A 27527-nucleotide genomic window follows, 5' to 3' on the forward strand; every position below is an offset into this window, starting at 1 on the left:
TTTTATGCCTAAACCAAGTATTTGTAATAAACAGACCCCTTTCTAAGCATAGACCAACTAATTTATCTCCGTTATAGTTTGTTCTTGGATCCCCAAAATGATTTTTCATAAAATTATGAATTGATTATAAATTACTTTTTTAAAATAAATTTATGCATTTACAGTGAAAAATGTAGATTACTGAAAGTTATAGTTATAGTTATAGGACAATTTTTATTTTGAGGTCTCTAACAAAAATAATTTTAATTCTCAAGTCAAGTTTATTCAAAATTAAGATCTTCTAAAAAATTGAAAATGTTGTTTTATTCAAACTCAAATTTGAACGCTTGAAAAATGATTACTGGTTATTTGAAGTAAATTAAATCCTTCGATACTAAACAATTTCTAATTTGCGGTATACCTGGGCATTTATAAAACAATCTCCAAATTATTTCTCAATAGAAAGCCCTTAAAATTGGACATTAAAGATTCAAAAATGGAACAATTTCAAAGTCGAACTTAACATCCTTATTGTGCTAAATAGAAGAACGATTTACAATTTGAAGGATTTATTAAAAAAATAATCGCCAAATTGATTCTTAAAGTGTTTTTAATGATAATTTAAACATTGAAAAACAGACTATTTAATTATATAACTATTAAGACTTCCAGCAAAAGCAGATCCAGAGAGGGGCGAATAGAGCTTGTTGCCCCACGCTTGGTTTTCAACTAAGAAGATTAATTTTTCTACTATGCAATACAACTTCTCAACAAAATACATAGGTGTTTGACAAAATTATGTAGTTTTCCAACTTAAAAGACGAGCTTTCTACAAAAGGGTTAAAATTTGAATGAAAAAAATTAAACTTTTAACCAAAACCGTCAATTTTAAACCAAGAGGATTATTTTTTTAAACAAAAAGACGAATGGCAGATGACTTCCTCGTCAGTCGTATGTTTTCACGACCAAAGATAGTATAAACATCACGACTCACTTTTCAGATGGCCCTACAGTCTCACAACAGGATTATTTCAAATAAAATATCGCACATCACACATCTCCCCGTAAAGACCTGTCTACCATACTTTTGATTTCATATACTATCTATACTATTAAATGTTACAATATAATATTATTCAACACTTTCAATTCAAAGACGCTCTATTTCTATTTCATTTTGAAAAAAATGGTTTTATCGAGAAGTTGAAAAGTAGAAATATAATTTTTACGTATTATTACTATAAGTTTGCAGTCGAAGGCACAAAGAACTTGCATTAATTGTACAGAAAGTTAATATGAATTTAACTTTACACTTCAAAGAAACCTGGTAAATGGAAAACGAAACAAGCCAGCAACATTTTTTTTTAAGTCAGATAATTTTATTGGAAAAAAATTTGTTTTGTATTTCCATTTCTTGTTTCTGCAGTTGCTTCCTCCTGAAGATTATCTTTTTAGGTATAAATTTTATTAATTGTTTCAAAATTCAAAGATTTGGTTAAAAAATCATCCTTTTTGGTAAAAATAAACTGTTTTGTAGAAAATTCGTCTTTTTGGGTTCAAAATTTACTTTTTCTTTATAATTCATATATTGGTGTTGAGAAGTCAATTGAAATATTTTTTGGATGAACATTCAACTACGTTTTTTTTTGTTTTTTTTTTGAAAATTTGTCTTTTAAGTCTAAAAATTCATCTTTGTTGGATAAAAATACAACGTTTTTTTGAAAATTCAACAATTTTATTAGAAAGTCGCCCCTTTAGTTTGAAAATTCAAATTTTTCTTGAAAACTCTAATACTTAGAAAATTTACTTTTTTTAAATTTCATATTTTAGTGTCAAAAAGTCAAATGAAATATTTTTTGGAGGAAGATTCAAATTTTTTTCTTTATATTTTGATTTAAAAACGCAATTGGTTTAGTAGAAATTTCATCTTTCTTGGAAAAAATGTACTGATTTGATTGAAACTTCAGCTATTTTGTATAAAATTTATTTCTCCTTTAAAATTCATATTTTGGTGCTGATAAGTCAAATGATTTTTTTTTTTTTTTTTGAAAAATTCAACTTTTTTTTTAAATTGTCTTTATAAATTAAAAACGCATTTTAGTAGATATTCCTTCTTTTTTTTTTATAAAAATGCAACTTCTTGATTGGAAATTTAACAATTTTATTACAAAGTCATCCTTTTTGGTTGAAAAATCCAACTGCTTTTTTGAAAATTCAACTATTTTGTAGAAAATGTACTTGCTTTTTAACATTTTTATTTTCATGTTGAAAAGTCAAAATAAAATCATTTTTGGATAAAAATTCAAATTTTGGTTATTGAAAATTTATCTTTTTGATTTAAAAGTTCATCTATTTCTAAATAAATTTCATTTTTCTTGGATAAATTGCAACTGCTTGGTTGAAAATTAAGCATCTGTGCTGGAGATTTTCACTATTTTGTTCTAAAATTTAAGCTGAGTTACTTTGTTAAGAAATAATTTTTTTTATTCATATTTTTGGTTGAAAATTCATCTCTTCGGTTAAAATTTTTAATATTTATTTGAAAATTGACCTTTTTAATTAAAAATTATACTCTGTGGGTAAAAGTTGAACCACTTTGTTTTTTTGGAACGTTTATCTCTTTATTTAAGAATTTCACTAATTTCTTGAAAGTTCAGTTTTTTTCACAGAAAATTCGTTTTTTGGCTTGAAGGTTCAATAAATCAGGTGAACTTTTTTTCTTTCATGAGTAAAAAATTCGTATTTGTTGAAAATTTGTCATTCTGTTTTTAAAGTTCATTTTTTTAAATATGAAATTTGATATTTTTTATTGAAATATCAACTATTACACTTTTTGTTGAGAATTAATCTTTTTAGGTTGCAAATGTCATTATTTTTAATTTTTAATTTCTTTCTTAAATAATGCTTTATTACGGTTATAAAAGATCCTATGTTAAAAATATAAAAAGATTAAAAAGCTGTTATGTGAATCTTAATGGTCAGGGAAAATGAAAAATTGGTCAAGTAAAAATCAGAGAATTTAAAAATTTGAAGTTTTTACCCTGTCCTCTAAAGGGGTCTTGAGGATGACCAATAATTCGTTACGTAATTTAAGTACGGCCCCTAATATATAGAAATTTGCATCTCAATTTTCCGAATAATTTCATTGATTCGAATTAAGCCGTTCTAAAAGTTAAGTGCCTGAAAATTCTGTTGAAATATAGTTACCATGTCAAAGTTTAATCTTAGTCAAGCTAACCGACTTCTCACTTTTCCGTTTTCAGGGGCAATGCACTGAGAGTGATCGATATATGTATGCACTCATGACTGTCTGAAAGTGTGAGGTATTGCCCGAGTAAGGTAACTTCATTCTGATAAAATTTAAAATAATAAAAGTTGTGGTGAAATTAAGTTTAATATCACCCAAAGAATTGTTGATCACGTTTTAATAAAATTTCAGAGGGGAGAGTCCTAAATTATTATTACTATTAATTACAGAGGCTTTTGAAATTTTATTAATACGTAATCTAAAGATCACCCAAAGAAAAATAGATTTTACGTTTTAATCAAATTTCATAAGGGAGCGTTTTAATTTATTATTGTTATTAATAATATAAGAAATTCCGTGAATGGTTTAAAAACGTTGGTAAATCCTTTTTTGCTAAATTATGTGGAAATTCATTTCAGTCTTTGGAATTCAATTGATATGGCACATACTCTCTTGAAAGACCTTTAAAACGATTTAGCTCCTGAGAAATCCCTAGAAATTCATTTTAAACTTTTTAAATCCCTTACAATTTTTTGAGATTACGTGAAATCTTGTGAAATTTATGAAACCTTAAAAATTCCATTAAAATTTCTTATAATGTAATCCTTTAAAGATTCTTGGAAATTCCGTAACATCTTTCAAAATCGTTTAAAATCCTTTAAATTCCGTGAATTATTTCAAAATATTACGAGATCCTTTGAAATCTATTTCAAATTCACTGAAATATTTAAAATCCATGAGAATCATATCTAATTTCTTGAAATGCCTTCAAATATTTTTAAATCCATTAAAATCGTTTATATTATTCGGAAATTTCTCAAAATTTTGTGAACTCTTACCATTGAAATTTGGTAAATTCATCGAAACCCCTTTAAATCTCTTAAAATTCATAAAAATCTTTCACATTTTTTGGGTATCCCATTTAAAATCCTTGCCTTTCTTCAAAATTTGTGACTTTTCCTTGATTATTCTGATAAATCAAAAAAAAATTAAATTCTCAGCAAAAAGGTGAATTTTTAACAACAAAAATAATTTTCAAACCTACAATGATGAATTTTTAAACAAATGTTCGAGTTGAAAAAAGATTAGGCTTTAATCAACAATCATTGCATTTCCTACCAAATAAAATAGTTGAATTTGCAACCAGATACTTGAATTTTGATTTTGAAAGGATTAATCCTCAATTAAATCTGAAAAGATGAATTTTCAAGGAGAACATTATTTTTCTACTAAAAAGATGAGCCTGTAACAAAATATAGGAACTTACTACTAAAAAGACGAATTTTGAACAAAATACATGCATTTTCAAACAAATAGTTTAATTTTCCCCTAAAAATATGAATTGTCGCCAAAAAATGGAAAAGTTTAATTTTCAGTAAAAAACTTAATTTGCAGCAAAACAGATGAATTAAAAAGAACAGTTCATTTACAATAAAAAAAATGAACTTTCAACAAAAATTATGATTTTTTCAAATCAAAAAGTACAATTTTCATCAAATAAAGATTTTTCAGTCAAGAAAGCAAAAAACTTCCATCCAAATGATAATCTTTCAAATAAAAAACAAATTTTCTGTAAAACAGTTGATTTTTCAACCCAAATATATGAATTTTCAACAAAAGGGAGTTTTCAACTAGAAAAGATCAATTTTAAACCAAAAATTCAGAACTTACACTTTCAGTTTGAAAAAAAGAGTTACATTTTTTATTGTAAACGATACATTTTCACCTAAAATGACGGATCGTCATCCAAAAAATTATATTTTAATAAAGAGGATAAACCTTTAAGAAAGGTCAATTTTCAAAAAAAAAATGTAAATTGTCCCTGATTAAGATATGTAGATATTTAGATAGATAGTAGATATTTCAAAAATAAAAAAAATTTAATTTTAAATAAAAAGCAGCAGAATTCAATCAAAAATACGACTTTTGCAGAAAATAGTTGAATCCTCAACATAAGAAGACTAATCTTCAACCAAATAGTTGATTTTTCAACTAAAAGAGAAAAAATTTTCACAAAAACTGGAATAATTCAATTATTAATTACAGAAATTATTTTTCAACCAAGAAAAAATAATTTCCAACAAAACAGATCAATTTTCAACCTAAGAGATGAATTTTCAACAGCAACAAAATTAATTTTGAATAAAGTAGTTCAACTTTTAACGTGGTAGTTAAATTTTAAACCAAACAATTGCATTTTCATAAAAAAAATATGAAATTTTTACTAAGATAGATGAATTTTTAAACCAAAAAGGTGAATTTTCAAAACATTAGTGGAACATTCAACCAAGAAAGAGTTCAGTTGAATTTTCAACACTATAATAGAAGATTTCAATACCAAAATATGAATTTTCAGCTCCAAAAGACGATTTTTTAACAAAATAGTTGAATTTTGAACAAAAACTATGACTTTTTTAAAAATGATTAAATTATCAATTAATCGCATTTTTCTCAGTCCAATTTTTAAGTTTCCCTGCTCAATAATTAACTCAATCAATGTCGAAATCTTTGGAAATCATTCTTAATTCTTTTAAATCCCTAAAAATACGTGAAGATCCTTCGTTGTGTCTCGAAATCTAATTAAAATTCTTGATATCCCTTAAAATCTTGTGAAATCGCTTCAAAATTAAATTTTAACTGAAATTGTAGTAGGTAATTTCTTCAAACTCTTAAGAAGTCCCAGTTTTAACTAATTCATTAATATATACCTTCAAATTTTCATCCCGCTAAGGATACTGGTTAAAAATTTATCTCAGTCAGAGTTTACATATTTATCATTTAATTCCACATAAAAGGTGCTTCAAAATAAGTTAGAAATCCACTCTGCCAGGATCAACATTCAATTACAAAATCGCCTCCTGACTGAGTTTTGCTTTTAAGCTCTGAACAATCAAGCTTAAGTCTAAATCTAAAGTCTAAAGCGTTTCTAGAATAAGAATTACCTCTATTTCTTCGTTGTAGTTTCGATTCTGATTTCGCCAGGCAATCAGTCGAGCTGTCAGTTCTCCTGATTGAACTCCTTCTGTGACTGCCAACCCCGAAGCAGGATACGATTGAAAACTATAATTGCTGAAGAAAAAAATATTGAATTTCAGGATTTACTCTTACATCAGATACTTGAAAGGTGAGCTATTACCAATTAGTTGATTTTTATGAATCAAACAAATTAAACTGAAAGCTGAGATTAGAACAGTCAAATTATTACTATAAAATTTTTTATTGTATGAGTATATCGTGAATCTCGTTTCTAGTCATTTTTCTGTTTAAATATTTTTTTAGCCAGCTTTAAAAAATCTGTTGAATACTTGATTATTTTCGGCTGATTAAAATTTATTAGAAGAAAATCCAAGATGATCCAAGGTTGAAAAATAGATAAACAACAGAATAGAAAAAAAGCTCTTGTTTGTATTTTCTTAAATGTATTTTTATCAGTTGATAGATTTTGATTCCTTATTCTCATCAATTCACTCCAGGGTGTTATTTTCAGTACAGAATTTTGAGTTGTTCAAAGTATTTTTCTCATTAAGCTAGAAAGCAATAATTTTAGAGATACATAAATGACAGAAAATCCTACTGTTTTTTTTTTATTTCCTTCAACGTTTAACTTTGTTTCTAATATATTTTTATCCTTTGAAAACTCTTAGATGCAGAAAAGATTTTTTAATGTCAGTTAAGAAATGATTATACAGTGAACTCTCACTTATTCGAAGTCCCCCACGCTCGGGTACGGGGGAGTTTGCCACTCACCAGAGTGCACGATCTGTTCGGGTCAGAGTTCTGCCAAACTTTAAATTAAAAAAAATCAAAAATAGCATTTCTTATACAAATTATTCTTAAAAGTTCATAGTTCAATTGTAAAATAAAGTAAAAGAGTAAGTCATTCAGTTTGAAGAGAACATTGTTAATATTTTAATTACTGGTAACCTTTTCTTGCGTAGTTCTGAATTGTACAAACATAATATTCTAGTCCACTGAAAAATTCAAAGTACGTGTTTTGATAACATTTTATATTTTTTCTAACAAATAGTACAATTTTCATCTAATAAAGATACATTTTCAACCAAAAATTTAATAATGAAATTTTTAGATATAAGAATCGAATTTCCAAGAATATATACAATTCGCAACAAAAGAAGTGAATTTTCAACTAAAAGAAAAAATTTTCAACAAAAGAAAAACAATTTTTCAATAGAATAGTTGAATTTTCAGCCAAATAGATGAGTTTCAAACTAAAGTAATGAATCTTCAGCCAAAAATATTACTTTTTCACAAAGTAGTGTAACTTTCACAAAAAAACAGTTGAATTTGAATAGAAAAGTCAACTCTTAAATGAAATACTCAATTTTTAAGTTCATAAATTAATATTCAACAAAATAACAAGAAAAATTTCAATAAAATAGTTAAATTTTATTCAGAAGAAATGAATTTGCTACTAAAAAATTAATTTGTAACAAAAAATGAAATAGTTCAATTTTCAGTTAAAAAATAATTCCAAACACATAGTTGAATTTTCAACCAAAAAGATCAATTTTCAAGAATAGAAAAACGAATTAAACAAAAATTAGTTAAGTTTTCGACCTGGAAATGAATTTTCAACCAAAAATATTAATTTCCATACAAAAACAAAACAAAAGAATTTCCAATAAAATACATGAATCTTGATCCAAATGGTTCATTTTTAAACTAAAAGAGGCGAATTTTTAAATAAAAACGGATAAGCTACATTTTCAGTTAATTAATTTTTAACGAAAGAAACTGATATCCTTAAAAATTCCATGTAAAAAAGAAGTGTTCGTGAGTATTGGATCTAATACTCTTTCGCGAAAATAGTATTACTTACCAATACTTCTTTTTCATAAGGGATAGCTTATTTTAAACCGAAGATATGAATTTTCAACAAATGAAAGATAAATTTGCAACAAAAGAGAAGAAACTTCCACTAATAACATTTTAATCAAAAGCAGTTGAATTTAACCAAAAAAAAAGAAGAAAAAAAAGAAAACGATTTTTCTCCAAAACAGTTGGAGAAAAATCTACTTGAAATGTTAATTTTTTTCTTTTCTTCTCCCTTTTTTCTCCAATTTTTTACATTCCTCGACCCTTGAAATAAGTGAGAGTTCATGTAGTGTAAAAACCAGAAATTTAAAACATTACTATTCGGGAGAAGAACAAGATCATCAAGATTACAATTATTTTTTAAATACGCAGTTTTCTAACATGTCAAACCAAACCAAATGATACAAAAATCAATTCAAAATTAATGACACTTTATTAGAGAGCCCTGATATACGCTAATTTTTTGTATATTATTTTCGATTTGCAAAATATTGTTTCAACAACCACAACTAACTTACTTTCCTCTGATAGGCCATTTTACGTACTATATTACATATTTTAAAACTATTAAGAACGAATCAAAGTTCCGATTCATTTATCAACTGGCTTCACAGCCTTTGCTCTACCCCCCTTTATCTTTATTTTCCACTTAAATGTGAACTTAATAGAACTCAATAAGAAAATCCTACTATTTTTTGTTAAAAGTTGATTCTTTTTCGCTGAAAAGTCTACTATTATATTTTTGATTGAGAAATCATCTTTTGATAAATAATTATCCTTCTTGGTATAGAAAATTCAATTATTTGGTTTAAAAATAAATTTATTCTTGAAAATTCATCATTTCGAGTTATATATGTTATATATTTATATTCAACTGGCTTCTAAAAAATTATTTTTTTCTTTGTTGAAAATTTATCAATTTCGTTAAACTTTGTTCTTTCATGTCTTAAAATTTTTTTTATTGAAAATGAAACCATTTTGTTGAAAATTAGTATTTTCATAAGAAAATTCATATCTTTTGGTAGAAATGTCATTATTTTTGGTTAAAAATACAACTGCTTGATTGAAAATTAATATGTTTTAGTTCAGGATTCAACTATTTTATTGAAAAGACGCCTTTTTTGGATCAGTTTAACTGTTTTTACTTTTTCAAAAAATACATTTTTCGGATCAATTTTTTGATCGAAATTCATCTATTACAATGTTTTTTAAAGAATTGATCTTTTTTGGTTGAAAGTTTAATAACTTTATTAAGTTGAACTATACTTTGTTAAAAATTCCTTTTATTGTTGTTGCAAAGTTTTATCATTTTAGATGGAAATTCATCTTTTTGTAAATGTAACTATTTTGTTAAAAATGATTTTTGTTTTTAAAAATTCGACTATTTCGTAGAAAAATCACATATTTAGCGAAAAATGAATTTTCTTGTTGAAAATTAATCTTTTCGGATTAAAAATTTAACTCTTGCGCAGAAAATTGCTTTTTGTCTGGCTTAAACAACTAACAGTTTGATTGAGATTTTTTTACTTTCGTGACTAAACACATTTTTTTGTTTTTGAAAAACAAACTATTTTGTTGAGAATCTGTCTTTTTGGATTAAGTAAACTATTTTTGAACAAAAGTAAAATCTTGTATAATTAAAATATAATCATACTTGGTTAAAAATTGAACCACATTATTAAAAATCCATTTTTTTTCGATTAAAGAATCATTATTTAAGTTGAAAGTCGACAATTCAACTATTTTGGTAGAAACATCAACTATATTTAGTTGAAATATAAATTTTTTGTTGAACATTCATAATTTTGGGTTTAAAATTCAATCTTTTTTTAAAATTAATCTTTTCTGTTAGAAAGTTCAATAATTTGCTTGAAAAATTAACTATTCTGTTGGAAAGTCGTCTTCTTTTGACGAATTCAACTGTTTATTTGAAATAAAAATTTTTTTTATTGAAATATAAAATATTATAGTTTTCCGTAAGAATTCATCTTTTTTGGTTGAAAATTCAACTACTTGGGGAAAAGTATAAGATTCGTCTTTTGTGCTTACAACTTGAAAAAATTGATTGTCAAATCAACTATTTGGTTAAAAAGTCGTGTTTTTTGGATAAATTCAATTTTTAAAAATATTTTTGGTTGAATTATCAACTGTTACATTTTTTGTTAAGGTTAAGAAGGTAATATTTTCACTTGAAATATAAAGAATGTAAAGTGTTAAAATTTTAATTTATTAATAGTATCTATATTAATTTTATTTAAAAGAATATATTCCTATTTTTTCTTCATAAACCGCCTTATTTCCCATGTGTTTAGAGAATTTTAGCCTGTGAAACCGGTTACCTATATAAAGCTATTTTTAATTTTCAACTACAGAATTGATTTATCTTCCGAGTTTAGTTTCTCGATTGAATCGTTAGCGATTTCCTCGCTGTTAAAATTAGAAAATAAGCCATTCAGGATATATTTAAAAAAAATTCAAAGCTTCTGGTTTTCTAAAGTCTTGAATTTCTGTTTATGATTTTTAAAAAATGAATCTAAATCGTATAAAAATGAGAAGAATTGGTTCAAACTTTGCGATTACAGGTGCTATTTTAAATAATTTTTTGAGATTTAAGGGAGAAAAAAAGGGGATTAGGCAAAAAAGGAGGACGGGCTATGATCCCTGTAAACCTTTTTTCAGTTTTGCTCCCTTGCTTGACATTATTGCTACATATTTAATATGAAGAATACCTTCTGTCGCAGAAAGTAACCTGGTCAGGTCCGATCCTGTGGTTTTTGTCACATTGTCGTAGAACTTGATCCGTTACGAATTTACCTGAAACAGTTAAATTGATTCGAGAAATAAAAATACATCCAATAGAGAAAATAGGAAAGAAAGAGGTCTAAATTCTTCCACGCGAATTAGATTGGGTGAGAACGCTATGCCAAATGAAAGAAACTAAGGAAAAAGAAAGCAGAGATAGACAGATCGAATCACCCGGTAACAGACAGCAAAGAACATGCGAGAAAAGAGTAAAAACAACATTTTGTTCTCTCTGTTTTTGACTGTTTTGAGCTTCAACCGAGGTTTCAACGCGATCATTCACCGGGCTTGTTTTTAACTTTGCCAGAACCACCGAGGCACTACCAGTGGCAGTCATTTCATCTTTCGCTTTATGCACAAAAAGCAGTTGGAGCTTTGTTAGCAGGGCTTTGATAAACATGTCAAAACGTTTCTAGCTAAAAGCCATATTTCAGTTTCAACAAGAGGTATTCATAGAGCCATTATCTCCAAGGCTCCTAACCTACAAAATTCCCTACAATTCACCATTTTTTTCAGCTATAATTTTCTGTAGTACATATGGAGCAATTCAAGTGTTTCGTATTTTTAAATAAAATTAAATCCTGTAATTGCGAAAAATTCAATGCGATGTCTTATCGCCTAGAAAACCTGGAACTGTCAGGTAATTTGTTTAAAGTCACTGAATTTTTTTTTGGAGCGTGCTTACATATTTTAAAAAATTGTAATATAAAATGAAATAATACTAACTTGACAGACAAATCTTACTTTGTTAAAAATTGAACTCTTTACAAAAATTCGCCTTTTTGAGTTTAATTCAACCGTTCTTCATTTCACGTAAAAATATTTTTTTGTTGAAATATCATCTATTACATTTTACGTTCAGAATTTACCTTTTGTTGGTTGAAAATTAAACTAGTTTGTTGAAAGTTAAACTCTGTTTTTATAATTTTTTTTTTGTTGAAGATTCATTAATTTAATTGAAAATTCATCCCTGGTTGTAAACTTAACTACTTTGTTGAAAAATCGTTTTTTTGTTGTTGTAGAAAATGAATTTTTTAAACTGAACTTTGAACAATTTCATGCTACTTTTTCTCTCTCCTGGTCTTGTCCACATAACTATTTATTTAGTATTTTTTTTATAGCAGATAAATTTTAAAAATAAAAATGTAATTAATACAGTTGAATATTCCATCATTTTAATTGAAAATTGATCTCTTTAGTTGAAAACCAAGTTTTTTTAAACATGAAATTTATCTTTTTCGTTGAAAACTCGAATATTTTTTTGAAAATTCATCCTTTTAAGTAGAAAATTAATCTTCTTGGTTGAAAGCTCACCTTGTGTGTTAAAAATTTCACTATTACAATAAAAAATTCATAATTTTAGTTAAAAATTCATCTTTTTAGTTGAAAAATCGAACATCTAGTTGAAATTTTATCTTTTTAGTTAAAAATTGAACTATTTGTTTGAAAATTTATTTATTTGGTTGAAAATTTGTCTTTTTTGGTAGAAAAATAATATTCTTGGTTCAAAAAAATTTAGATTTCCAAAACTTCAATTTTTAAATAATTTTTGAAATTTTGGTCCAAGTTTCTTATATTATAGATAAGTAGAAGACTTACAAATTGTCCAAATTAAATGTTCAATTTCTATGACAATTAGAAAGGTTATATACTTTTTGAAAATTTTGAAATTTTTTAAACAATATAAATACATATTTTTTTGATATATTAGGAAATTTCATTCAAAGTTTTCACTAGATATCAAATACATTTTACAACTATCTCAGTGAAAATTTTCGATTAGACCAAATTAAAAACGTTTGAGGTTTTTCAAAATTTGAAACGAAATTTTTTAAGAGTTTGAGAAATAGCTTTCAAAGTTTTAGGTAGATAGCAAAAAGAATTGCAAATTATCTTTATGAACATTTTATAATAATATTGCATTTTTAAAAAACCTAGATACATTTTAAACCAAATAGTTGAATTTTCAACCAAAAAGGTGATTTTACTATAAAAAAATACGAATTTTCGAAAAATACACGGATTTTTAAGCAGAAATAGAAGTCAAATTTTCAGTGAAAAATATTAATTTACAAGAAAAATTAAATATACGATAAATCTTCAAGTAGAATATTTTAATTTTAAACCAAATATATAAATTTTGAATTAAATAACGAATCTTTAACTGAGATAGTTAAATCTTGAACTGGAATAGTTAAATTTTTAACCAAATAGTTGAATTTTCAACTGAAAAAGATCAATTAAAAAAATAGAATCGTTAAATTCTCAGTTAGACAATTTAATTTTCAGCTAAAAAAAGGAATTTTCTACCAAATAATTGAATTTAAAAACAAAGTAATGGATTTTCAGTTAAAAATAACTTAAATTTTAACGAGAGGTCAATTTTTAAATATAATGATGCAATATTCAACTGGATTAGTTAAATTTTTAGTTTAACGAATTAATTTTCAGACAAGGTAAAAACGAATTTTCAACGAAATAGTTAAATTTTTAACTAACTTGGTAAATTTTGATAAAAAGAAGTATTTCGGGTTTCACTCGTGTAAAAAACAACAAATTGTTTGCCGACTGAATGAATGAATGAATGAATTTTCAAACAAGTATATTAATTTCCTACCAGAAAAGAAAACATGTTAACGAAATACATGGGTGTTCAAATAGTTCAAATTTCAGTAGGAAATATTAATTTTCACAAGAACATTTTTTAAAACAAAATAGTAAATTTTCAAACAAAGAGATTAATTTAAAACTGGATTAGTTGAATTTCAAACTGGAAAGATGAATTTTCAACTTACATGATTAATCTTTACTTGGAATACTTGAATTTTCAACTAAAAAGAGGAATTTTCAATAAAGAAGATGAATTATAAACCAAGAAGATTAATAAATAAGATGTTAACTTTTTTTATCGACTGGTCATTTTGTAATAATAAATATTACAAATCTGTATTCAGGAAAAAAAGCCTCTAGCTCCGGTGGAAATCGAAGACAATGCAGACTGATTTATTAGATAAAACAAGAAGATTAATTTTCTACCACAAAAGACAAATTTTCATCAAAAGATAACGAATTTTCAAGAAAATAGTTTAATTTTTATATCTAACAGTTCAGTTTACATTTAATCATCACAACTTATGAAATCATACTTTCAAAAAATATTGATATAAGACCAATACAGAGAAAAGATTAGCATGGAATAGTCCTATTTTCAAGCACAAGTAAATTTTAATTTAAAATTATGATTTTTCAATAAAAAAAATTTATTTTTAACAAAATAGTTTCACTTTTAAATTGAAAGTTCACAAAAAAAGTAATAGAATTTTCAATAAAATAGTTCAATTCATTCAGTAATATAAATTTTTCTCTTACAAATGAAAAAACATTCTTATTTAATTTTATATTACAATTAAAAAGAAATACAAGCACGCCTTTGAAAAAATTCCGTAACATTAAACCAATTCCCAGAGAATTCCAGGGTTTCCAGGTGATTGCACACCTTGTTTAATTATTCGAAATTTTAACGAGAGTTATTATTTTGAAAAGAAAATGACACTAAAAATATTCTCATAAATGTTATATGACTACTTACTAAGAAATTCCATCTTTTTGGAATGCTAGGGATCCAGTAAATTGCATGAGCAATCCAATAAACCCAGATATGCTCAACATCTTTCCCCTTTCGAGTTACAAATTATTAAACAAATCTTACTCGAAGTTATTCGTGATTTTCTCATTTCATTAGGAACATCCCACTCATTTTTCGCGAACAAAAATTTAAGTCTTTAAACTTAAGTCAAATTTATGTTTGTGAATCCTAAAGACTTTTACCGAAAAATTCAGGAACTGCATTTATCAGGGCTAAAATGCAATAGTGACATTTTCGAAAATTCAATTGTTTTTCATAATTTAAAATTAAAATTAAATTTATTCCTGGAAAAGGAAGTGAATTGTAAATTAAGTTTCCAAATGACTGAGATGGATTAAAAGAGGATTTAATTTATTATTAAAATTTTATTATATCATTTCTAAATCTCGTAAATATTGAACGAAAGTGTCCTCTGATAGTAGCGCCCTTTGTTTAGCAAGTTTTCTCGTCATTTTCGTGGTTAAAAAAATTGTTTGAGCTATGTTTGAAAAATCTGTTAAACACTTCATCACTTCATATGATAAAAATATATTATAACAAAATAAAAAAATATCAAAGATTGATAGTCAGAAGAAAACAACCGAATTGAAAAATGCTTATGTTTGAATTTTCTAAAATGTATTTTTATCCATAAATAGATTTTGATTACTTATTATCATCAATTTTTTGGTGTATTTTTTTAGTACAAAAACCTGAATTGCTCAAACTTTTTTACTAATCATTCTAATTATTCTAATTATTTCTAATTATTATTATTCAGGAATCGAACAATTTTAATACTTATTTGAAAATCGGCTTCAACAATTTTGTTAAAAAATTTGCTTTTTCGTAGAAAATTCAAGTACATAAGAAGAAAATCGAACTATTTGACTGATAAAGCATACTTTTGGGTTGAAAAATCAACTGTTTTATAGAAAACTCATCTTTTAGCTTGAAAATTTAATATTATGGTTGGTTTGTTTTCTTTACTGTTTTAAATTCTTTTTGATTAAAACTTTAGCTATTGAACTATTTTAGGTAAATCTCCCAATAATCTTGACGGTCCCAATAATTGTGACACTTGATTATAATTTGAATATATATATAATATATCATTTAAATATACTTTCATAAAGAATCTCCCCAGATCCTCTGTTTTTAAAGCATGGCCAAACAACTTCTTTTCAAAATTCGTTGACTTTTCCCTAAGTGTCCTGACTAATTTTTCATTTTCCCTGACCCTTAATATTTAAAGAACTAAATTCTTATCTTGTATCATTTTTAATATAAAATATTTTATAAATCGAATAGATTCATTTTAAATTGAAATTGGTGCATTGATAATGTGAATAAAGTTCCTTTAAATTAAAAAAAATACGATGAATTTTATAAGAATTGAATGTGGATTTTAACGAATTCAGGAGAAATTCATGAAACTACAAAACAATTTAAGTTAAATTCAAAAGAAATCAAAGGAATTGGAAAAAATCTAAGAATCCCTAAAATTCAAAATCAAGTGAATTCAAAGCAACGGAAAAATGCATTGAATTTAGTAAATTTAAAATGAGTTTAGACAAATTAAAGGCAATTCAAAAAAATTCGATGAAATGCCTACGAATTCAAGGAAAATTAAAAATAATTCAAGATGAGTCAAAAAAAAACTTTTAATAATTCAGGAAAAATTAATAAAAATTCGCTTTGAATTCCAAATGAATTGAAAAACAAAATATTTTAAAACCTCCTATCTTTTAAATCCTTTCGAAAAACTCATTTTTGTGAATAAATCTGATAAAATCTTCTGTAAAATCATTCCATACCGCATGACAATTTTTCAAGTACCTTAAAATCCTTGGAAATCTCTCCAAATTTTTGTAATCTTTTCAAAATGCCTTAAAATGTTTTAAAACACCCTAAAATATTTCAAATCCTTTGAAATCCGTTCAAGTTATTTAAGGCAATTAAAAATTCCTTGGAATCTTTAGAAATTTCCTAAAAATTTTAACTCGTTTGAAATCTCTCGAAATCTGTTAAAACTTTTTTAAGCTCTTGAAAATGTCTTAAAAACTTTGCAAATAAAATCTTACAAATCCTTTAAAATGACTGTTACTGTTTGAAAGTCCTGATTCTTTTCGGCAGTTACTTAATGTCCTTCTTGCAGTAAATCCCTGACTTTTTTCATTTTTTTTTCCAAAATCCATGGCTTTTCTCTGATCAACAACATTTTCTGACCTTCCCCTGATCTGCAGCCACCCTGATTTATCTAATGGGTTTAGTTTATTGAACGAAATTGTCCTGCTTTGTAAAGTCTTGAATTTCTGTTTATGACTCTCAAAAATTAAGTGCAAAGTTTATCACAAATAGGGAAAGGAGAGAATTGGGTAAAAATTCTTGATGTCAGATGTTTTAAGGGAGTTTTCAAAATTAGGGCAAATAATGATAATGTAAAGATCTTGTAACGACCCCATTATCTTGTTTGGAGGACATTCTCCTAGAGTTCTTGATTCTCGTTCCGGAAGAATATTTCACGTCTCGCGCCACAAATTCAGAACGATGATGCCTATTTTCAATTCGACTGCGGGTCTTGTATTCCCTCTGCCCCCGTTCATGACACTTCTTGTTTTCTAAAATTCTACATTACAAGATCGTCGAATGGAAAGGCGGTCCTCCTTCTTTCGGCTTGATTTAACTATCGCACAATCGTGTTTGAGGAGCTATGTCTGGCGAGGAAAGTAGCCTGGAAGCACTGCGACTCTGAGACGATCAGAGAGTTACAGTTGAGACTGAAACGCAAGATTTGGAACGATGCCACCGCGATTCCAAAGCCAGCACCCAGTGCACTGTAACGTACTTCTTATTTGTAGATTCTACGAGAGCACGGGGTAATCTAAAAAAAAGAAGAGAAAAAACTGTCCCACACCAAGGAAGAGCCACTACCGGACTTGTCCATCTGTACAAACAGAATTCTGCTTAATTACTTATTGCATCATTGACACCGACAAGAGATTAGACTTAGCTCTACAAAATAATATTCTAATTATAAACTCAAAATCAGGATTTCTTAAAAAGATAAAAAATAGAGAAAAATGATTGAAAAATAGTTTCTTCAATGTTTATTTAAAATATTATTTTTTAGTCCCCAAATCATCAAAATATATATTTTTTAGAAGATGTTCAGTTTTTTTGGTATACTGGTCTCTTCTTTGAAAGGATGCTGGTTAATTCTTACCTTGTCTATATCAATTAACTCTGCTAATCATACAATCCGTTTGGAAGAAGATACAACAATGGCAAAAATCAACTATACAGATTGGTTCTTTCAAAGGATGGACCAGTTACCAACAAAATTCAACATCTTATAAATAATTCCTACCTGGCCAACATCAAATAATATTTAAAGGGTCCATGGTCTAAACTTGTTAACAGATATTTTTTTCGAAATTGATTTTTTTGTGTTTTCTGGAAAATTTTTTATATGCAGTTAATGTCCCGCAAGCCAAACGGCAAAATTCCTTTTATTTTTGTACATTCTCATCCTAATGAGAAGGTATTGGTTTTATGTAAAATTTCACTTTGTCGGTTTTCATCAAATCTCCACGTTTTGAGACCCACTGAGTCAGAAAACCTAATTTTAAGAAGGTATTTGTCTGTCTGTGGTCTGTATTCTGTAGGCACGATAACTCTCGACAAATTTATCAGATTGGATTCTGCTCACACTTTTTCAAGACCTACAAAGGAAAGAATAAGCTCGTAAGCCAGCTATTTTGGATCAAAATTCAAAAAGTGAGCGCGTTTTCAAAATTTTTGAAACCACATTTTTTCAAGATTTCAAAATTTTATGTACGTTTGTTCATAGTACTCAGAAACCCAAAAAGCAATTTATCCCCATGAATTTTTTCTATTAAAAGAAAATTATTAGAGTTAGAGCATTTTAAAAATCCAAAAAAAAACAAACTAAAATGAAAATTTTAAGCCAAACAACGTATGATATGAAAAAAAGTCAAGAGAAGAAAAACGTTTTAATGGATTTTAGAAAATCGCGTTTTGGTATCTAGAGCATAGGTCCGCGGTCTAAACTTGTTAACCACTAATGGCGCCTTATGAGAAAGCCGTCTACAGATCGCTGTAAAGACGAAGGTGAGCGACGGATCTCATTTACTAACACTCAGCAAATTGTTGCAATAAACTATTTTTAATTTTTTCAAGCACATATTATATGTTCGGCTTGCGATTCCAAACATTTTGACATATAAAACTTGCCCGCAGCTTGAAAAACAACGCAGAAACATGCGAGTCCATGAAAAACAATGGAAAACCACGATAGAACCCTGAAGATATAATAGGTTTAGACCGCTGGACTCCTTTTGGATAACATATGAATAGCTTTCAATTATCATATGACGTTTAATTTTGATTCAAATGTTATAAAACTAACGTGTATTATTTTGCTCTAGTAAATGAACAAAAAACGTTTTACAGTTTGAAAAAATATTGAAAATTGCAAAAATAAAAACGATTTTCCTTCGCCGTGTAAAATTTCTGAAATGTCGGTTAACAGATTTAGACTCCGCGGCCCCTTCATTTATTTATGACCGATTTCAGTGTTTCCCTTGTTTCTCATTTAACCACTTAAATGCGAACTGAATTAATAGAACCCTATAAGAAAATCCAACTTTTTTTGCTGAAAATTCATCTGTTTTGCTGTAAATTTGTCTTTTTTGGCTTGATAAGTCAAGAATTTGATACAATTTTTTTAAATTAAAAATTCAACGATTTTGTGTAACATTAATTTTTTGACTAGCTGATTTTAATTATACTAGACCAATATACCAACAATGTTCAATATCTTCTAATTCATGATTTTGGCCTGAAAGTGTATCTCTTTCTGTAGAAACTTCATCCGTTCGTTTTTTGTCAGAAAGTTCGTATTTTCGGCTCGAAAATTAAACAGTAACATTTTGTTAGAAATTTTTTTTTGTTGGTTAAATTCAACTGTTTCTTATATTTAATTAAAATATTTTTTGTTGAAATATCAACTAGTCCATTTTTTGTCGAAAATTCATCTTTTTGGATTGAAAATTCAACTTCTTGGTAAAAGTTTGAACTACTTTCTTGAAAGTTTATTTGAAAATTTATTTGAAAATTTAACTGAAAATTCAACTTCAGTGAACCCTGGATGTAGGCTTTCCGGATTTAGACATTTCGGCAATTGACGCCGCGCCGCGATTATGGGCGAGAGTAACGGCGGTGGGATGTGCCTGTGTACTTGCGTCATGATGTTGCAACAGTTTACTCTAAGCGGGCGACACACACATGGCGAATAAGCACGATGACGAGCTCACGTCGGCTTCGTTAATGAAAAAGAGCAGTTAATATAAATTCATTTCAATCAAAAATGTTATGCTACAGTTTAAAATTAATTATTTACTATAAGATTTCTTGTTAATACTTAATTTAAATTTTTATTTCTTCTGAAAGGAGGACGCTGTCGTAGCTACCAATAGACTCTACGATTCGAAAAAGAAAACAAAGAAGGAGAAGTAACGACAGAGATAGAGAAAGTATGATCGTTTCGAAATGAAAAGACCTGTCATTGAAACACAATCGAACCATTTTTTTCTCTCACATGGTAGAAAGAGAGGTCCGATCGACTTCAGATTGTCTAGTGTTGACGTGAGCATAAAAGTAAGTGATTTTCTGTCAAATAGCTTCTTCGTATTTCTGGTTATGAAACTGCGTCGCGTGCATTATATGCGATTACATGTATTTTTGGATCTGCTGTCTTCGAATGGTTTAATTGAGTGACAGTATCTGGAACTATTACACAGTCCTACAAAAAGAAAAAAGTATCCTGAGCATATCAAGAGAAAGGTGTATTCTTATGTATTTTTCATCGCTGAATCCGAATCCGAAGTCAGATTGGGGGGTTTTCCAGTTACTTTTCGAGAAAAAAGCAAAAAACTTGGCTTTGCATGTTTTTTAAATGGTTTTTCAAAACTAAAAAGCGAAAAAATGATCTGAGTACAAAGTTCATTACTACGGATTGAAATACAAAAAAAACCATAGCTTCATATTTTTCCACGAAATTTTAATCCTTGCAGGGTTTTGGAAACTGTCGCAAGGCATGAAAAACCATATCCCCTGAAACTGCAAGGAGCTGATTCGTTTAATTGAAATATGTATATGTATATGTAATTACATTTGAAATCTACTCAGGATACTTTTTTTCTTTTTGTGGACCTGTGTTATTCAAGAGAAAGCTCTCCTTTAAAACGCGATGCTCAGCGGCCCGCAAATGTTTAAAGTACGTAAGCAGGAAACACATTTATTTTAACGCGTAACAGCAAAACTATCTTCCTCATTTACGTTAAATATTTAGTCTGCCCCTGTCTTCGTATTAGAAAAACAATTTTCAAAATATTTTTTATCACGCAGTAAGATGCACGGGAAACGGTTCATACGCCCCTAAATTTTGACGGTCAGAGTTAACATACATCTGGGCGGTTCCGACCAACTACAGCTCCAAAAACGATTCTTAATCGAGGGTTCACTGTATTTTATTGAAAATTCAACTGATTGGATGTGAATTAACTTTTTTGTTAAAAATTAATATTATTAGGTTAAAAATTCCATAATTTGGTACAAAATTAATTCTCCTCAATCAAAATTTAATTACGCTTTTTTCGGTAAAAAATAGATCTTTTTAGTTTGAAAATTAAACTGACCGAATCCATTTAAAATAAGGCAGGGCCCTACTCTGGAAATTGCAGAACCTCTCGACGGCGAAATATGTCGTTTTTTAGAGGAAATCACTCGTAACGTATTTTTTCGATTTGCAAACACAATTATTTCTAAAAAGTTATGCGTATTTGAATGTTGTGCTTTCTTTTTGAAAAAACCCGACTTTTTTTCTTTAAACATCTATAACTTTCGGCCTAATTGAGATATGTATCATTTTCTTTTTGATTCTGATATTTTTCTCAAAAAACCCACATTTAAATTTGTTGTCAATTGTTTTTTGAACCTGTACTTTCAGAATGAAAATATCTTGCAAGTTTGATGCATCTTAGTTTGCATCTCAAGTTTGATGTATCTTAACATTTTTCGTATCTATCATTGTTTCGAAGAAAAAGTAGAACATTCATTTATAACAAAAAAGAATTCTTCTGACTACAAACATTATTTAGCAAGCATCAAACTTATAAGATATCTTCATTCTTAAAGTACAAGTTCAAACAAAACAAAAAATGGACAAAAATTTAAATGTGGGTTTTTTTGAGAAAATCGATTTTAACTGTTTTCACAGAAACCGCTGCCATTTTGTCATTTTATACCTTTCTTCAATTTTCCGGCGAATTTTGAAAAGACGATCAACGGAAATAGAAATAAAAATAAAATATTACATACATCAATTAGGCCGAAAGTGATAGAGGTTTAAAGAAAAAATTGGGGTTTTTGAAAAACAGAGCACAAAATACGAGTACAAATACGCATAACTTTTTAGAAAAAATTCTGTTTGAAAATCGGAAAAATAATAATTTTTCCCTCGAGAGGTTCTGCGATTTCAAATTTAGTGGGCCCTGCATGATTTGAAATGGATTCAGTCAACTATTTATTTGAAATTCGTCTTTTTGGTTATATGAAACTGTTTTTTTTTTTATTTGAAATTAAAATCAGTTTTGGTTTTAAGATCAACTACCATATTTCTTTCTCTAAAATTATTATTTTTCAGGTGAAAATACAACTTTTTTGTAGAGAATTTGTCCCTTTGCCTTGAAAATTCAACATTATTGTAGAATAATTGTTTTCGTTTAATTAAACAATCATTTTTTATTTGAAAATGTAAATATTCGATTTTTGGTTAAAAACTGATCTTTTTTAGTTGGAAATTGAACCATTTGTTTGAAAATTTATGTATTTTGTTGAAAACTAGTCTCTTTCGGTGAAAAATTAATCTTCTTGGTAGAAAATTCATCTTTTTGACTGAAAGCCTAACTATTTGGTTAAAAATGTTTTTTTTTTTTAATTCAAATAATTTGTTTGAAAATTGAACTACTTTGTTAAAAATTCATTTATTTAAATATTATTTACCTGGTTGATTTGCTATTTAACTATTTTATTGAAAATTCATGTATATTGTTAAAAATGCGTCTTTTCGGAGAAAAATAATTTATGAAACTTGAAAATTTTCTCTTTTATTAGAAAATTTGACCATTTGGTTGAAAATGTATCTTTCATGATTGAAAATTCGTCATTTGGTAGAAAATTTATCTTCTTGGTTGAAAATTCATTTTGTACGGTAGGTTCATTATTATTACACTATTAAGCCATTTCCCTTTCGGGGTAGGCGTGACTCACTCGGCAGGGGAAAGGAGTATTGTGTGGAAGGGATAGAGATTTTTCAGATTGATCCAGAATTCTCGTTCCACTTTTTGGTTTAAAATTATACTACTCTGTTGAAAGTAGAATTATTTTGTTCAAAATTCAACTATTTTCTGAATCATCCTCTTTTGGTCGAAAATTGACTTTTTTTTTAAATTTATATTTTCCGGGTGAAAATTCGACTGTGTATAAAAGTAGTCTTTTTTGTGCTTGAAGTTCAACAATTTGGACAAAATTAAAATGTTTGGATAAAAACATTAATCTTCTGGGTAGAAAATTAATCTTTTTGTTGAAAATTTAACGAATTGGTTAAAAATTCATCTTTTTTGGTTGAAAATTCAAATTCACTAAGATTTTTTTTCTGATGAGTTAGATGTAGCTGTCGAAAGTCGCCGATTTTTTAATTCTACTATAATACTTATTGTACATTTCCTATCTTTATACTATATCTGATTACAAGATCAAACGGAAAGACAAGGTGTATAAGATTCCTGAAGTAGAGAGAGATCAAGTATCGAATCCGTTGTGGTTCGCCGACTTTCAAGTATAGCAGATGGTTAGCTTAGATGTCAGAGTAAATGAGGAGCAGACAGAAGGAATTTTCTTCTGTAAATATACTTTATGGGATCGATCTCGTCCAACTTTCACTGTAGATGTACCAATTTAGAAGTTTTCGATTAGCGCTCATTTCGTTTCTCGATCTCTTCTCCTTAATAAAACCAGAAAAGCGTATCTAGGTTTTGTTTATTAGCATTTAGTGCTCATTTGGGAACAACTTTGCCGCACTGATCAAAGATTTCCTGAATTCGGTTAGTAAAGGAATTTCTAAAAAGTCTAAAAATAAAATTCGGTTTCCCTATTCGATGATCTTCAAATTTCCCAATCTTGGGAATTGGATTCTAACGATGTAGAAATATATTTTTTGATATGAGTAACTTAATAACATATTTAATAATTCAAATCTACTACAGATCTAATAAAATCCAGGGAAAAAATCCTCTGAAAATTCCTGGGGGGTTTCAAATATTTCTATATTTTTTCAGACTTAGTTATTCCTAGAAAATTCGTATTTTTTTCTTGAAAATTCAATACTTTTGGTATAAAATTCAAATATTTAGTTAAAACTTAACTTTCTTGTTAAAAATTGATCTTTCCTTGTGAGTAAAATTGCCATTTTGTTAAAACGCAACTGTTTAGTAGAAAATTAATCTCTTGGATATACAATGAACTATTTTGTTAAAAACAATACAAAATTCAATTATTTGCTGATTTACAAAATTTACTTTTTTGTTGAAAATTCAACTGTTTTGTAGAAAATTTGTCTTTTTTAGCTTGAAAATTTATAAAAATACGTGGAAAATTAAAATATTTGGTTTAAATATTTCTTCGTAAATTAACGTTTTTGTTGAGGAAGTTTGAAAATATAAAGTGAAGGTTTAAAAAATAATCTCTCTTGGTAGCAAATTAATTTGTTTTCCTGATGGATTCCACTATTTTGTAGAAAAATTACACATCTGGTTGAAAAATAAATTTTTTATATTGAAAATTAACTTCTTTATTAAAAATTCATATTTTCAGGTTGGAAATTAGTCATTTGGTTTAAAAATTAATCTCATAGTACTGTTGAATATTGATATATTCGGGCTAAAAACTCAAGTGTTTTGTAGAATATATTCGTTTTTTTCTGACATGTAATTACAATAACTTGGTAGAAAGTTCAACTATTTGATTTGAAATTCAATTCATTTGACAAAAATTAGTATTTTTGAATTGGAAATTCATCTATTATATGCATATTTATTGAAGCCCGAAATTATGGTGGAAAATAAACTTTTTTTGACTGAGGATTGAATTATTTTATAGAAAATTCACCTATTTGTTTAAAAATTCAAATGTCACGTGGAAAGTTGGTCTTTTTAGGTTGACAATTCCACAATTTGGTAGAAAATTTAACAATTTGGTTGTAAATTAACGTTTTCGATAAGAATTAACTTTTTTTATTTAAAATTAACTTTTTTCTTGAATATTCATATAATCATGTTAGAAGTTCAACTTCTTTGGAGAATACATTTGTCTTTTTGGCTTGAAATTTTGACAGTTTTATGGCAAGTTCAACTATTTGATTGAAATTTCAAACGTTTTAGTTGAAAATAAACTTTATCCTTGAAAATTGATATTTTTGGGGGGTATATTCAAATGTGTGGTTTAAAATGTTTAATTTATAAAGTTTTGTCAAATGATTACAAGTTATTCTTAAATATTATATTTATCATCACTGAATGACAAAATAAATTAATAGTACTAAAAACATAATTAAGTCCATGAATTGGAATAAGAATAAGAAAAAGTTTTTATTTTATCTTCATACTTGAACATTTGTACATATTTAACATATATTAAAACGTTTAATAAACTATATTTTCCTGGGATTAGTCAAAATTATAAAAAGAAGTTTGATTTAAATAAATGTAAAACCAGTACTTTAAAAGATACTTTTACAAATAAAAAACATGCTATTCAATTTTATATTATATTTATAAAAAAGAATAATACACTCGAAAAAATTCCACGACTTAAAAAAACCATTCTACTTTTTCCAGTAGAGTATACACCCTGTAATAAAATATGGCAAAAATTTCTTTACATATTCATATTATTATTGTAATTATTTCTTTTTTACACACCTTTCTGATAATGATTCTGGATGAGTGATAGGTTGTGATTCAAGTCCGTGGGATTGACATTTTCGAACAATTCAGAAGAGAGTTGTCGACGTAAAAGAATAGTTTCGTGAGTGAGCTCTCGAACTTGAATGAGGAGTTCTTCATAACTTGACACTGGAAGAGTCATTGCTAAATTTCCGAACTTTACTTTCCGCCCCTCTGAGTCTCACTTTAATCTGACACTCCATTCGACTTCAGTTCTGAAAAAATTAAAATAATTTGTAAAAATTCGGTCCTTAAATAAAAAATAACTTAATCATAGAAGAAATTTAATTTATCATTTATGTAAAGGAATATTGTATCTAAAGTGACACCAATAGACAATAACCAAATTATAAAAAAGAAATTGAAAACTTGTCCCAGTAGATTTTTACAGAGATTGAAGATAAAGTTTTCGTGGTGAAAACTGAAAATTTCAAACGATTAAAAAAATTTATTTTCAAAAATTAAAAAAAAAAACTGTCTAATTTCTAACGCTTTTAATTGTAACTTTGAATATTTCCAAAACTAAAATTGTTATAATATTGAAGGTTTTAATATTAAATTGTACAGTTTCAAACCATTTACAGGTAATTTAAAAGCATTGCATTTTGAACAATTTAAATTTTACATAGGCATTTGGAAAATTTTCGAATTATAGTTTTCAATTTAAGGCGGTTTTAATCTTCAGGTTCTGATAATTTTAACATTTGAATTTTCTATTATTCGATTTAGAATATTTTCAGGATAAAGGACATTCAATTTTAATAGTTTTTTATAAATTGTTTAATTATTCACGAATTTGAATTTCATATAATAATTCGATTTTAAACTTTTAATTTCAAAATATATCAATTTTTGAACACTTAGAACTTCAAGTTCTCAAATTTTAAAGTTGAAATTTCAAATTGCCTTATTCTAAATATTGAAAGATTTGAAATTAATTGATTTGAAAGTTAAAAAAATAAAATTGTTTAATTTTACTTTCTCGTTCATTTTTCAAATGACCTATTCCTATTGAAATTTATGTCGGTACTTCGAAGTTGAAAATTAATCAACTTTTACTTTTGTTTCAAATTATAATATTTTTAAACGGCTCCAGAATAAAATTGTTCAAATATTAAGGACAGAGACTGTTCCGAAATTTCTGTTTTTATTGTAAGATAAAATTATTGAATTTAAATTTTGTGCAATCTTTGAATTGAAAATCATTCGATCCGAATAGTTATTAAATTCCAATCAAAATTTTTGTATTTTAAGCTTTTAAATAGCCTATAATTATTATCTTATAAATTTTTAATAATTTTCAAATTTTGCAAATGTCTAATTTTAAAGTTTGAATATGAAATTATTCAATTTTCTATGCTTCAAACATGGAATTCCTTAAGTATTCTGGGTTCCAACATAAAATCATACAATTCTGAAACATTTAAATTTGAATCGATCTTTTTTCGATATTTTCATTAAAATTTGTCAATTATTAAAGATTACAAATTTGAATTGAAAAAATCGAATATTAAAGTATTCAGTTAAAAATCGTTCAATTTTAAATTATATTCTTTTAACTTCTGCGTTTATAAAATTTCAGTCTGAAATCAAAACATTTTCAAGACTTTAAATTTAAAATTGTTTAAATATTAATGCATTCGATTTAAGATTACTTTATTCTGGATAATCAGAGTGAAAATGCTTCGACTTGAGTGCGACTTGAATTGCCCCCAATCAAGACATGCTGAAGTCGAAAAGTTCGACTTGAGCATCTCAGTTTTGAGACGGGCCCAGACTTCAATTTATGTCTTTGAGACAAGTTTCTATGCCTTGAAGACATAAATTTATCTCTTGAGTCGAATTTTTATGACTTCAACACGAGCCATCCTAACAAAAACGGTCATTCTGATTGTCATCACAGCTAATCGTTGTCATTGATTAAACAATCTTGTATATTTTTATACAATTT

The 27527-nt window shown here is 27.0% G+C and overlaps 1 protein-coding gene across 1 annotated transcript in view; it reads right to left on the reverse strand.

Moving 5' to 3' along the window:
• The window catches only part of LOC117173825, a 114545-nt gene that overhangs the window by 49828 nt on the left and 37190 nt on the right, over nucleotides 1–27527 (reverse strand). The window contains exons 2-4 of the mRNA XM_033362469.1: nucleotides 25553–25791; nucleotides 10792–10876; nucleotides 6169–6295 (exon numbers count right to left, since the gene is read on the reverse strand). Coding sequence (XP_033218360.1) covers nucleotides 6169–6295; nucleotides 10792–10876; nucleotides 25553–25718 — 378 coding nt within the window. The 5' untranslated portion in view covers nucleotides 25719–25791. The remainder of the gene's footprint in view (nucleotides 1–6168; nucleotides 6296–10791; nucleotides 10877–25552; nucleotides 25792–27527) is intronic.

The sequence above is a fragment of the Belonocnema kinseyi genome, chromosome 5 (assembly GCF_010883055.1).
Source record: "Belonocnema kinseyi isolate 2016_QV_RU_SX_M_011 chromosome 5, B_treatae_v1, whole genome shotgun sequence".
Lineage (NCBI taxonomy): Eukaryota > Metazoa > Arthropoda > Insecta > Hymenoptera > Cynipidae > Belonocnema > Belonocnema kinseyi.